Here is a 14,091-nt window from a genome sequence, read left to right as displayed (position 1 = left end):
CCTGCCTCCCTTCACAGGAACATCCCTGTTCTAAAGATGCTTCTACTTACTGATTACATTTCTTTTTATATATATATATGAAATTTATTGTCAAATTGGTTTCCATACAACACCCCGTGCTCATCCCAACAGGTGCCCTCCTCAATGCCCATCACCCACCCTCCCCGCCCTCCCACCCCCTCCCCATCAACCCTCAGTTTGTTCTCAGATTTTAAGAGTCTCTTACTTTTCACTCTTCACCAGGGATTTTCAGGCTTACCCAAATGAAAGGTGACAGACCCAGAAAGCAAGGGTAGGGTCCGTATTTTAAAAGTTTTTCACTTCAAAGGGGTGAATCATTTCCTCCCTGTGAGCTTGTATTTCTAATCTGACCATGAGGAAACTCAGTGTGTAGAGCAGCACAATAGAATCTCAATTGCTACTTTGGCAATCCATCACAAACATCTTTTTTTTGATACCATAAAAATAACACCATATATATAACATTTATTTACTGTGACCTTGGAAGAACATAAAAAATAGGCAATTTAGGCAAATGGGATTATATAACCATTAAACATTCTAAGCAATGCGTCAGCCCTCAGTGACCTTCATAAACATTCCCTCCCTCTCAGGGCCCACTGGCAGTCACACTGAGGGAGAAGCCCAAAAGTTAGGACAAGACCTAATTCTCTACTTCTCCCTCTTGAATTTCTCTTTAAAAAGCACGGGAATCTTGTCCCCAAAGGCAGTTCTGTGTAAGCAACTAAACTGAATTTTGGAAAGAAAGCAACCTTATCCATTCTGCAGAGGAAGAAGGATACATGCTCAAGACAATATCTGTGCTCCTTTTTTTCTGCTGGGGTTTTCCCAAAATAATTTTAGTTCACCTACCATGAATCTCAACCCCATATAGATCCATGACCAACCACCTTTATTTTGGGGAGCACAGCATTCCAACCAGAACCAATGCTGGGCCTAGAGGAGGGATCCTAAGAGGACACAGTGCAGCCCCAGGGGAGACAGATTTGGTATAGAGAGCCTTCTGGTACCTTCGCTGTAACTTTCTTGAAAGGATGAAGGCGGGGCCTAGTGTTCTAGGAGTCACAGCACTGAATGCCAGCACACAGTTCTGGGTCCAGGCCCCCGCACCACTGGCCCTCTGTGTGGCCCACAACACCATCCGCCCCACACACAGGGCCTCCCTAGCACTCCACACAGTCATGCTGTCACACATCCCACGTGCCACTGGTGACTGGGGCCAACAAGGGCATTGGCCTCGCCATCGCACGCGACCTGTGCTGGCAGCTCTCCAGGGACGTGGTGCTCACGGCACGGGACGAGGCGCGGGGACGGGCGGCCGTGCAGCAGCTCCAGGGCAAGGGCCTGAGTCCGCGCTTCCACCTGCTGGACGTCGACGACCTGCAGAGCATCCGCGCCCTGCGTGACTTCCGCGCAAGGAGTACGGAGGCCTGGATGTGCTGGTGAACAACGTGGGCATTGCCCTTGCTAGTAAGGACATGGGAAGGCCAGGAGACCTCCCTTAGGGGACCAGCCAGGGTGAGTCTGGAGCTGGTGTCTGAACCGCTGCTGTGGGGCCATAGCTCCAAGGGGATCAAGAACCCCCACCCTAGGGAAGAAGATAGACTGGAGGCAGAGGGAGAGAGGACCCTCCAGGAACTGCAAGCCTTTTCAGCCAAAGGACCTTGGCATTGCCATAGATCAGACTCTCAGGGACTTCACCTGGGTTTTTGCATGTTTCTCTCTTTGAGAATCTCCATGAGTCTTTTGTTTGTTTATTTGTATATTTTGAGAGAGAGAGAGAGAGAGCAGGGAGGGGAAGAGAGAGAAGGAGAGAGAGAATCCCAAGTAGGCTCCACACTGTCAGCACAGAGCCCAATGTGGGGCTTGAACTCAAACTGCAATATCATGATCTGAGCAAAGTCAGACGCTTAACCAACTAAGGCGCACAAGTGCCCCTCCATGAATTTTGACTGATTTTGAAATAACACAACAAATCCCACAGGGTCATATGCAGAGATGCCTTGTGCACCCTTACCTTAGCTTCTTGCAATGGTGCCAAATTACAAAGCTAAATAGCATCACTGTATGAGATAATTCCCTTTGGAACAAAGTGTACACTAACCTACACACTTGAAAATTGACCAGATTGCACATACAACAAAAATGTTACTGTCACTGCATGGAATCTTCTTAGAAGGCTACTACTTACTAACCTATTCTCTTTCTCCCATACCAGCTAATGACCCCACCCCCTTACATATTCAAGCAGAAGTGATGATGAAAACAAACTTCTTTGGTACCCGAGACGTGTGCACAGAACTGCTGCCTCTAATGAGACCCCAAGGTAGGTGTGACAAGGGACACAGGCAGTGGTGTTTCTGGAATGATCTTGCCGCTGCCTCTCTGACCTCATCTACGGGCCCTGCTCCCTCTCCCTGCTCAGCCACCCCGGCCTCCCTGCTGTGTCCCCACCTGGACAGGTGCCCTTCCCCTCAGGACTCTGTACACACGTGTCCAGCACTCAGCAGTGCCCTCTGTCCCACTGGCCTTTCACAACTGGCTGCTTCTTCTCCTTTATATCTTCATTCCAAACTCCCCTCCCAGAGGCCTTTTTCTGGCTCTGTGTCCTCACAGGTGCACTTCCCTGGGGATTTCTTCCTGGACCCTTCCTTCTCCCTCTCCCCCTCTCTGAGTGATCTTATTCAGGCTAGTGGACTCTTCCCTATCCAAACTTGTTAGGGCCCCCTAAACTCTGTCACCTGCCTAGAACATTCCCAGAGCCCCAGACACACATAGTTCTCCTCCTGCTTCTCCCTCTCCTCAGGATGTCCTCCTTTCCCTCCTCAAATCCCAGCCCTCCAACCTCCCCCCACCCCACACCTCTACCTAAAACTCTAACACACATCTAGATAACACTTGTGCTTTCCCAATATAATCCTGGTCACAGACCCCACCATCCACCCTCCATGACAAATGAGGTCACCATGCCCACCTCCTGATTATCACTGACCAGGTCCTAACAGTTGCCCTGTGGATTTGCCCCCAACCTTCTCCATCCCAACTCTCCAACAGAGACTCAGCTGTCATTTCTGGACAATTGTAACCTTCCAAAGAGACGCTACTTCTTCAGTCTTTTCCTTTCTGGTTATTCCCTGTACTTTCTGGGTGCTCATTTACTCCCAAAAGTCCAGGACCAAAGCCCAATCCTGAGCGTAGCTTCTAGGGATCTCTGTCATCAGACCTGCCAAAGTCCAGGCCCATCAGTTCCCCTCAGCTTGTTCAATGTTTGCACAAAACAAACTGCTATAATTCCCTGGTTGTAAACCACTTTAATATTTACCTCCACGTTAATATGATGGGAGAACCACCACTCGTTTAGTACACTGAGTAAATGAGGTGACACTTGTAGAAAGATTAGGGTGTCTGGCCTGAGTGAGCACACGCGTATACAGTTTACTGTCAGTTCTGCCCCCACTGCCTCTTCATTCCTGGAAATTTCTACTACTTCTCCTTCTACCACTGGTTTCACTGGCACCCAAAGTGCGGCTCTCAAATGTCCCCTGACCCCTTTACTCACCATAAGGTTGATGTGGGACGAGTTCCTTGTGCCAGCATCACACTTCCTACACATATCCCTTAGAAGGCAAAACTCACTTCTGGCCGATTGTTTTCTCACCTACAGAACAGTGTGGGTGCCTGCTGTGTATTTGGTCGTGGACCAGAATGAGAAATGAGTGTTCTCCTGCATTTGCTGAGGCAGGCTCTAATCAAACAATTGATCCTGACTCAGAAAAATTAGACTCAGGGACCTAGAAATGCAAGCTATACTCTCAGTGTAAGAGCAGGGTTTTCTTGACTTTGAAAATAGGAGAGTTCTTCCATTGTTTGGGGGGATGGCAGCCACAGCAGTTCGTTACCATAACTTTACACCCTTTAGCAAGACTATCTGGGAGAAATCCTAGCTAGCATAACCGAAAGCAAATACTTTCCCACCTCCCACCTACTTTGGAAACCAGGATAGAAAGAATAATCTTGAATGACGTCCACCAGATCTCTCTAGTTCAGAACCTATTCAAAAATCCAATGTCTGCTTCCAATGTCTGCTTTGGTTTTTGGCATGAAAGGACAAACCAAAAGACAGAATCGTGAACCTAAGGTCACAATAGTATATGTTCATTCTTCTTACTTTTTAATCCTTTCTTCAAAAAGAGTTTTACTGAAATAATTTAGCCACAAAAACAAAATACTAAGAATCTACAACACCCAGGTGCCCACCAGCAGTCTTAACCAGGCAATCAGTATCAAGGTCATGTAAACCCTTTCCCACATTCTATATCATTTCCCTCCCCTTCCCCGCAAATTCCTATTCCTGAATGAGAAGGATACTCTCTTTAAAAGGATAAGCTGTTGTTCCTCTTTATTGTCTTTATCTATGGTTTTATTTCAAAAAGATATTAAGATATAAACATCTCTAAGGAATTGAGCAAACTGGAAATCTGAACATTGTTGTTCATCAGATATTAGCTTAAAGTACTAGGTGGAAATACAGTCTTGTTAACGCTGCACTTATCAAGGAAACCTTAAAAAAGGTGTTCTCAACCTTCATTTGAAAAGGTACTGCTTTGCAATATCCTTAGTCTGAAATGCCACTAGAGGAATTTGCTTGGAAAATTACAATAGTAAACGTAACTCACTCACACACACCCTCTGACATATTGGTTCTAGAAAGGATAGGTGGCTGGGCATTCTAGAGGTGATGTGCTGGGCATCTTATATATGGTGCCCATTAATAACATGGAGGAATAATGAATCTCAAGGTCACGAGCACAGCTGGTTGCAGACTGAGGTCATGTGACATCCAAACTAGTGGTTCTTCCCACGACTCAAGGTCCTCAAATCATTTTTACTTGATCCCCCTCTCCAAATGAAGCCTTACCTGGTAAGTTTAGAGAAACAAAATAAGGACTCTGCTTGATTGGGCCTATGTCTTCCTCGTCTCAGGGCCCCAGGTACCTCAGGGAAAACCACAGGAGGCACATTTAGAACCCTGAGGTGTTTTGTGAAAAACCCCTATCAATCCAAAGACTTAACAACTGGTCCTCTTGATATCAGAAAACATGAATCTTCCAGGGAATGTGATGACTGTGAAATCATCAAAGGTCACAAGAACCAGCTTGAACTTACAGACTCTGAATAGCCTTGAGAATCAAGTAATGCACTTGAAATTTGTGACCCCCAATGAGATGATATCTAAAATACCCTGCATTGTGTAGATCACTGTGGCTCTGCTTGAGGACAGTGAGGTTTGGAGAGTAGGAGATAGTGAGAGATTTCCTAACAATAGATCCCTGGTCACATACAGAGTAATGGTCTGGATAAACTGTAAGCCCAACACACACCCCGGCCCCACCAGCACAAGAGTCCTTTCTTACCTGGGTAATGTGCTTTTCATAGTGACTGTGAAGGGCAACTGTCACACTACCTCACACACGGTGTCACATACTTATAGTCACACATACAGTCTCTGTCTCACGCACACTCCCATTCACATACATATCACACACTGACATGAACTCACACACCCTTAGCACAAAGACGCTGGGATGGTCCATACACTTCTTAGTATATAGGCTGCGTGCATTCCAAAATGACACCTGAAAGCCATGAGTCCACGCTGACGACAAAAATGTTTGGATCAGAGTCTTTGCTGTATAAACTCCACAAGTGCTTCCCATTCCTTCTCATGTGATTCCTGTCCTGAGCTGTCAGACCAGAAGCATCTACCATCTCTCCCAGTTCTAGGAGAAGCCCCCTGACAGCCACCCTGCCCGCTCGGGGATGTGCTCAGTGCATGGGACAGGCCTGAGGAAGAGGGTTTGGTTGCAGCATCTACTACCAGGAATTTACCTACAAAACCTTTTACTCCCCATCACACTTACAGGTAAGCATTTTCACAGCTGATACTAGACTTCCTGAGATAGAAAATAGAGAATAGAAAAGAGGTCATCACTTCATTAGAAACAGCCTACGGAACGTTAGTAGAGTTTTCCATTTACTATCTATACTAAAGGTACTTAAGAAACTGGCTCCACACCCTAGGGAGTAAATGCAGCAGTCTTTCTACTATAGCAGTTACCCAATGTTGGTTCCTCTACTTCTGTCTTATTTCACACACTTCTGTTTTTGAAACTTCAAATCGTTAATATATGTTACTTTTGTTGTGAAAGAGGCAAATGATTTTTGAAAATGAAATAAACTAGTGAGAAGTAATAAAATCGGAAAGCTGCTTACTAAAACATCTAACTTTTCTAAAAATATTGTTTAATGTTTATTTATTTTTTAGAGAGAGAGAGAGAGAGAAAGAGAGAGAGAGCTGTCAGCATAGAGCCAACGCGGGGCTCGAACTCACAAACCACAAGATCATGACCTGAACCAAGATCAAGGGTCAGACATTTAACTGACTGAGTCACCCAGCTGCCCCTAAGTTCCATTAATCTTAGCTTAGTATGTTGTAGATGGAAGGAAGTATGGAGTAACTGACTCCTTTCTCAAAGGTATTCATCTTAGAAACCTGTTACATTAATAAGACAGTTTCTGCAATTCATTTTAATTATCTCTAAACACCACCAATGAGAATCACAGGGTCATGCATTATCTCTTACACTGAACTTGTATGGCACTGACATTCCTTAGTGGGATGGAGCTCAGAGTTAAGTGACCATGACTGTCTTTCCCAGATATTTACATAAAATAGGGATAGTTTCCTAATTTACTGAAGCTCTTATTGTTCGTAAATTCTCATAATTTTTCTATTAGGCTAAAGATACTCATGTAGATGGAAAAATAGTAAACTATTTATACATGTCAATGTAAGTTCACTTTTATGAATAATAACTATATTTTTGAAAAAGAATTAGTGAGAACTGTGAGATTGCTTTACACTTTTAACCACTTTACTGAGATACAATTCACATATCATACACTTTACCCGTTTCAGGTATGCAATTCAGTGGAATTTAGTATATGGACAGACTTGTGGAACAATCACTGCTTTAAGATTAGCATACTGTCATCACCCCAAGGAGAACCTGTGCCCTTAGCACCAGCCCTCTTTTCCCACAATCCCACTGCCTGAAGCACCTCTAATCTATTATCTGTCTGATCATCTACTTCTCTGGACATCCCATATATAGAGAATCATATAATGAGTAGTCTTTTGTGACTGGCCACTTTCTTTTGGGTAATGTTATCAAGATTCATCCATGTTGTAGCATTTCTTTTTATACTATCTTTTTAACATGTGACTGTTCCATTGCCCCTTCCCATAACTATATTGCCTGGTGTTTTCTCACTGCTCCCAAGTTGATGAAATTCCAACATAGAGAAAATACCACACACCTTAGCCCACTGAGGTGATTTGTTTTTACCTGGTTATATCAGAGGGACAGCCCACAAAACACATGCAGTCTGTTCTTCTTCAAAAGGTCATCACTAAAATGATCAGTTGTTTGTTGGTTAATAGGCACTTGTTCATAGAGCACTGCCCATGGGACCATAAGATGTTAAGATGGTTCCAAAGGGGATCTGTGAAGAAAAGTGGCTCTCTACTCATGATTGCAGTGAGCACTGACTTACCTTCTGATAGCACGTTCCTGTATAAGTCACTTTCTTTTCTTTATGGGACATCTGGGCACTGCACACCCCATTAGATCATTTCTCTGCCGTCCTCTGAGACATTATGAGTCTTGCAAGGTTCAATATTGGATTTTGTCCTTCATTTATATAGGAAGACTACATTCACACTCCTAGCAAACTGGTAACTGTCTCCCAAATGGGCAAATCTAAGGGATTTTGGTATTCATCATTCTTACACATGCGATTCTACATGACCATTTGTGTTGTATTTTAGGCAGAGTGGTCACTGTGTCTAGCATAACAAGCTTCATAGTTCTTAACAACTGCAGCTCAGAACTTCAGCAGAAGTTCAGAAGTGAGACTATCACAGAGGAGGAGCTGGTGGGGCTCATGAACAAGTTTGTGGAAGACACAAAGAACGGGGTACACAGGAAGGAAGGCTGCCCTGATATGAAAGTACTCACATATGGAGTGTCAAAGATGGGTGTCACGGTCCTGTCCAGAATCCATGCCAGGAAACTGAGTGAGCAGAGGGGGGGAGACAGGATCCTTCTGAATGCCTGCTGCCCTAGGTGGGTGACAACAGACATGGGTGGACCTACAGCCATTAAAAGCCCAGAAGAAGGAGCAGAGACCCCCATCTACTTGGCCCTTTTGCCCTCAGATGATAAGGGGCCTCACGGGGAGTTTGTAATGGAGAAGAAAGTTGAACAATGGCCCCCCCCCCAGTTCCCTCCATGGGTCCCATTATGATACTTCCATGATATGAACAAAAGGACTACACTGTTAACAATGTTCATATCGGAAGAAGTAGAAGAAGAAGGAGGAGGAAAAGGAGGAGGAGGAAGGATCACTGTCCATATTGAGTACTTAAATTGAATTGGCTACTAATTCTGGGAAGTCTTTTGTGATTTCTTCTGTGATATATGAGAAGAAAAAGTGGAATTAATGCCAACCAACAATGAGTGAATATCATTGATGAATAAACAATTATAAGTAAATGTCCATGTGTGCAGATTGTTTCTTGCCAGCCAGCCCCAAAGTCTAACAGACCCTAAGTTAGGTCAAGAGAAGGGACAGTTTAACTCAGGTGTTGGTAAACATTAGTGAAAGAGCCACATAATGAATATTTTTGCCTTTGCAAGCCAGTGGTCTCTAATCAAATCTGCTTTTGTACCTTGAAAGTCACCAGAGACAATATATATAACCCATGAATAGGGCTAGATTTCCCTAACTAGCATACTTTATCAGCCTCTACTACAAAATAGACATCATTGTGGTCTCTTTAAATAGCAAACTCATTGGGGAAAAAAAAAAAAACACAATTGCAAGGTGTGAAATGGGAGTGGGCACTAGAGGTGCATCCATAAGACAACCTGAGACAAGGAGGAAAAATGAATAAGGATTGGTATCAATGGATATGAAAGAATTACTGTCAGATCTCAAGGTGAATGCGCTATTCATGTAAGGAGAAACGGTCAAGTCTGTAACATTAACACAGTCCAGCAAAATCTCTACAGAAGGTGAAGGATAGTAACATACTCATCACTACTGAGGCTAGTTTGGAGGATACATGGGTGTCCACAGTCCTATTCTTTCCACTTCTCTCTTTGAAAGCTTTCAAAACAAACATCTGGAAATGAAAAGATCCTGGCTCTGCCACCTACGGGTTGACCTTGAGCAAAATCCTGCATGTTGCTCTATGTCAATCTCCTCAAGTGTACAATTCGGGGGAAGTCTTAGGATTTCCATGAAGGGTAAAGGAACTAATACAGGTGAACAGGCTGAAAACAAGGGCGGTGCAAATTGCCCTTCATAAGCGTCCCCGGACTGGGACCTGACACATCCAGGGCCCTGAGGGGAGCTTCTTACTGCCACACACCCAGCCTGGCTCCCTAGGGGCCTCTGTGAATGCCCACCACCTCCCACCCCTCACAGAAGCATCCAGATTGTTCAGACTCCCTCCTCTCATGATTATTTTTCAGTCTTCACCAGGGGTTTTTAGGCTGACAGAAATGAGAACTGATAGGCCCTGCAAAGCAAAGGCACGGTTTTGTTTTTTTCCTTTAAGTTTATTTATTTGGAGAGAGAACATGAACAGGGGAGGGCAGATAGAAGGGGGAGAGAGAGAATCCCAAGCAGGCTCCTTACTATCATCACAGATTCTGAGGCACAGCACGATCTCACAAGTCATGAGACCAATACCTGAGCCAAAATCAAGAGTTGGACGCTCAACTGACTGAGCCACCAAGGCGCCCCATGGGGTAAGGTTTCTATTTGGAAAGAGGTTTCCTGTGGGGCGCCTAGGAGGCTCAGTTGTTAGAGCATGGGACTCTTGATCTCAAGGTTGGTAGTTGGAACCCCACGTTTGGTATAGACATTACTTAAAAACAGCCTTTTAAAAAATAAAATGAAATAAAAAATATAAGTGAGGTTTCCTTTAACGTTTTCTCTTCAACAAGGCTGTTAATTTCCTCCCTGTTAGCTTGTATTTCTAAAATGAACCTTGAGGAGTATCAATATCAAGGACAAGACATATCACGTCTACTGCTAGTTTAGAAATACATCCCAGCATCACAGGTCTTTTTTCCTCAATACTTTAAAAATAACACCTAATTACATATAATACTTATTAACTGTGACCTTAAAGAAAACAAAAAAGTAGGCACTACAGGCAAACGGGATTGTGTAACCATTAAATTAAACATTGCAATCATTGCCTTGGCCCACATGAACTTCATAAACATTGCCTCATCTGGGGGCACACTGGGACTCACACTGAGGGAGGAGCCCTGCCCACACCCCAGTCTCAGCACAGGACCTCATTCTGTTTCTCACCCTTGAGATTCTCCTAAGAAAGCAAGGAGATCTGTATGCTCAATACCGGTTTTGTCGTATGAACAATTTCACTGTATCTTAGAAGGCAACCATTCCCATTCTGCAGATGAAAGGCCTATTCCCAAGATAATTGCTCTCTTTTTCTCCTATAGAGCTTCTCCCAAAATTGTTCCCTCAAAAGCTATGAAACTTTAGCATCCTTTTAATCAATCACCCACAACCTTTGTTTTGGGAAGCACATCAGTACTCCTCAAAGCACTGCTTGGCTCAGAGGAGGGATCCTAAGAGGACAGAATCCTAGTTGGGCTCAGAGTGCAGCCCCAGGAAGGACATATCTGGAATAGCGTTATTAGGGAACCTCCTGGAACATCTGGTCCCTGCTTTCGTGGAGGAACGGAGGCAGCGCCTGGGCTCTAGGAATCGCAGCACTGGATCCCAGAACACAGTTCTACCGGCATCTCTGACTGTGGCCAGGCCTCCGCACCACTAGCCCTCCGTGTGGCCCACAGCACCATCAGCTCCACACACAGGACCTCGCTAGCCCTCCACACAGCCATGTGTTCAGACACCGTGTGGCACTGGTGACCGGGGCCAACAAGGCATTGGCTTCTCCATCACGTACAACCTGTGCCTGCAGTTCTTGGGCGACATGATGTTCATAGTGCTGGATGAGGCGTGGGGACAGTCGGCTGTGCGACCCTCAGCCAAGGGCCCGAGTCCCTGCTTCCACCTGCTGGACATCAAGGACCTGCAGAGCATCTGCGCCCTGCATGACTTCCTGCCGAAGGAGTACAGGGACCTCACATGTTGGTCAACAACTAGAGCATCATTTTCGAAGGTATCATCTTCGAGGTTAAGAACATTGGAGCTCTTAGGCCAGGAAACCTCTCTTAGGGGACTACCCAGAAGCAGTTGGGGTGGGTGTCTGAAGCACTGCTGTGGGGCTGACAGCTCTGAGGGGTTCTAGAATGGCCTTCGTAGGGAAAGAGGTCAGATTGGACGTGCGGGGAGAACAGAAACCTCCAGCAGTTGCAAGCCTTTGCAGCCAGAGGACCTTGGCATTGCCATGGATCAGACTCTCAGGGACTTTACCCAGGTTTTTGAAGGATTCTCTCTGTTGGACTTTGTGCATCTCTATGCATTTTTAACTTATTTTGAAATACACAAAAAATGCCAAAGAGTCATATGTAGAAATGCCATTGTGCCCCCTTATCTTAGCTTCTTGCAATGGGTGCCAAATAACAAAGCTACACAACATCAACCAGCCAGATAATACAAGTTGGGACAAACTGTTCACCTATCTACACATTACTGAGAATTGACCAGATTGCACATACAACAAAAAATTTTAAGGTGACTGGGGAAATCTTCTCAGATGGCTACTTCTTATTAACCTGTTCTCCTTCTCCCCTACCAGCTAATGATCACACACCCTTACATATTCAAGCAGAAGTGACATTGAAAACAAACTTCTTTGGTTCCTGAGACATGTGCACAGAACTGCTGCCTCTAATGAAACCCTAAAGTAGGTGTGACGACTTACAGCGGTACTGTTTCTGGAATGATCTGGCCCTGCCTCTATGACCGCATCTACGGGCCCTGCTCCCTCTCCCTGCTCAGCCACACCGGCCTCCCTGCTGTGTCCCCACCTGGACAGGTGCCCTTCCCCTCAGGACTCTGTACACACGTGTCCAGCACTCAGCAGTGCCCTCTGTCCCACTGGCCTTTCACAACTGGCTGCTTCTTCTCCTTTATATCTTCATTCCAAACTCTCCTCCCAGAGGCCTTTTTCTGGCTCTGTGTCCTCACAGGTGCACTTCCCTGGGGATTTCTTCCTGGATCCTTCCTTCTCCCTCTCCCCCCCCCCCCCTCTGGGTGGTTTTATTCAGGCTAGTGGACTTGTCCCTATCCAAACTTGTTTAGAGCCTCCTAAAATCCTTCACCTGCCTAGAACATTCCCAGAGCTCCAAACACATAGTTCTCTTCCTGCCTCTCCCTTTCCTCAGAATGTCCTCCCTTCCCTTCTCAAATTGCAGCCCTCCAGTCCCCTACACACACCCCCATCTAAACATCTAAAACATGTCCAGATGACACTTGTACTTTCCTAATATCATCCTGGTCACAGACCCCACCATCCACTCACTATGATAAATGAGCTCACTATGCCCACCTCCTGATTATCACTGACCAGATCCTAACAGTTGTCCTTTGGGTTTGTCCCCACCTTCTCCATTCCAGCTCTTCAAAAGAGACTCGGCTGTCATTTCTGAACCATTGCAACCCTTCCTGAGAGACTCTGCTTCTTTAGTCATTTCCTTTCTGGTTATTCTCTGTACTCTTCAAGTGCTCACTTACTCCCAAAAGTCTTTTAAGAATGAAGTGACCTCTAAGGGAGTTGTAATAGCCTATGCAGCATGATATTTTACCATTACCATCCTTTAAATAGGAGCCATCAGGAAACCATAAAAAATCTGCATTGGTTAGAGGAGTTTCCTGTAAATTGTCATGGGGAGTCAAAAGGTAACCTGTCAGTTGCTAGCAATGCCAAATCCTCGGAGTCCAAATACACTTCTCATTTCAAGATCTCATGCATTGAGTTTCTGACCTGAGTCTGGGTTAACTGCACTGGTTTCCCTGGAGACCTTATGTCTCTTTATGGCCCAAGTTTTCACAGGTAGATGCTATCTTCCTGTGAAGACAGTTGAGAAGGTGAACAGAGAAGCAAATCATCTACATGCTGAGACAAAGGAGAGCCTGCAGAAAACTTACTATCATCCAAATCGGACTCTAACCGTGTGTCAAAACAGAAAGGACTCTCTGTGTAGCCCTGGGACATTACTGTCCCTGTGCATTGCCATTCTTCCCAAGTGAAGGCGAAAAGAGACTGGCTGTCCTTATCAACTAGAATCATAAAAACTGTACTGCATAGGGCTATTACAGTGAAAAATTTGCCTTCAGAGGCAATGGATGTCAGTATGTTTGTTCGTGGGTTGGGACAAATAGGGTGCTGAGGTTAACAATGTTATTGGTTGCTCTGGGGTTTTGGACAAACCTCCATCCTCAGCGGTTAGGGTTTTTTGGTTGTTTGTTTTTTCTGTTTTTTACAGGTAAAACAGGTCTGTTACAATGACTTGTGCAGGGGATGCGACTCTTGAGCCTTGTAATCTATTATGGGCTTGATGTCTTGAAGGGCTTCTCTATTTGTAGGGTGTTGATTAATTTAGGGGAGAGGTTTTGAGGGACCTATGTGAATCTTGATGGGATGTACACTGTGGATTCTGCCCATATGGGTTGATGGTTTTACCCATAAGAGGATGATAGCTGATCCAATAGGAATAGATTAACAGCACCCTCAGACTCAGCTATAGTGCCCTCAGAGAACCCGCATAGGAAAGGTGCCCAAGGGTCACTTATTTTCCCTTGTTAGTGATTTTGGTTATGACTGTCAAATTCTAGAATCCCTTCCCTTTTCTGGGAGTAATTCTGGTATACGTTTCCAACAAAACTGAGTGCAAGAAATGGATAGGGGCAGGGGAACTAAGAAGAAAAGGGTGTGTATCTGTGCAAGGGGTGAGACGCAAAGGAAAAGGTTCAGAGACAGGAACCTGTTAAAGT

At 45.0% G+C, this 14,091-nt stretch overlaps 1 protein-coding gene across 1 annotated transcript; it reads left to right on the top strand.

Moving 5' to 3' along the window:
- The first annotated feature begins 1,055 nt into the window (after positions 1-1,055).
- On the top strand, positions 1,056-8,643 carry LOC121036456 (carbonyl reductase [NADPH] 1-like). Its single transcript, XM_040484972.1, is given in 5 exon segments — positions 1,056-1,061; positions 1,189-1,429; positions 1,432-1,491; positions 2,240-2,347; positions 7,913-8,643. Coding segments are annotated over 5 exon segments (894 nt in total). The 3' UTR covers positions 8,392-8,643.
- Positions 8,644-14,091: the final 5,448 nt, after the last annotated feature.

This window comes from Herpailurus yagouaroundi, unplaced genomic scaffold, assembly GCF_014898765.1.
Source record: "Herpailurus yagouaroundi ecotype Mexico unplaced genomic scaffold, PumYag 162, whole genome shotgun sequence".
In the NCBI taxonomy this organism is placed as follows: domain Eukaryota; kingdom Metazoa; phylum Chordata; class Mammalia; order Carnivora; family Felidae; genus Herpailurus; species Herpailurus yagouaroundi.
Note: the sequence above shows the minus strand (reverse complement) of the source record. Positions and strands in the feature narration are given on the sequence as shown.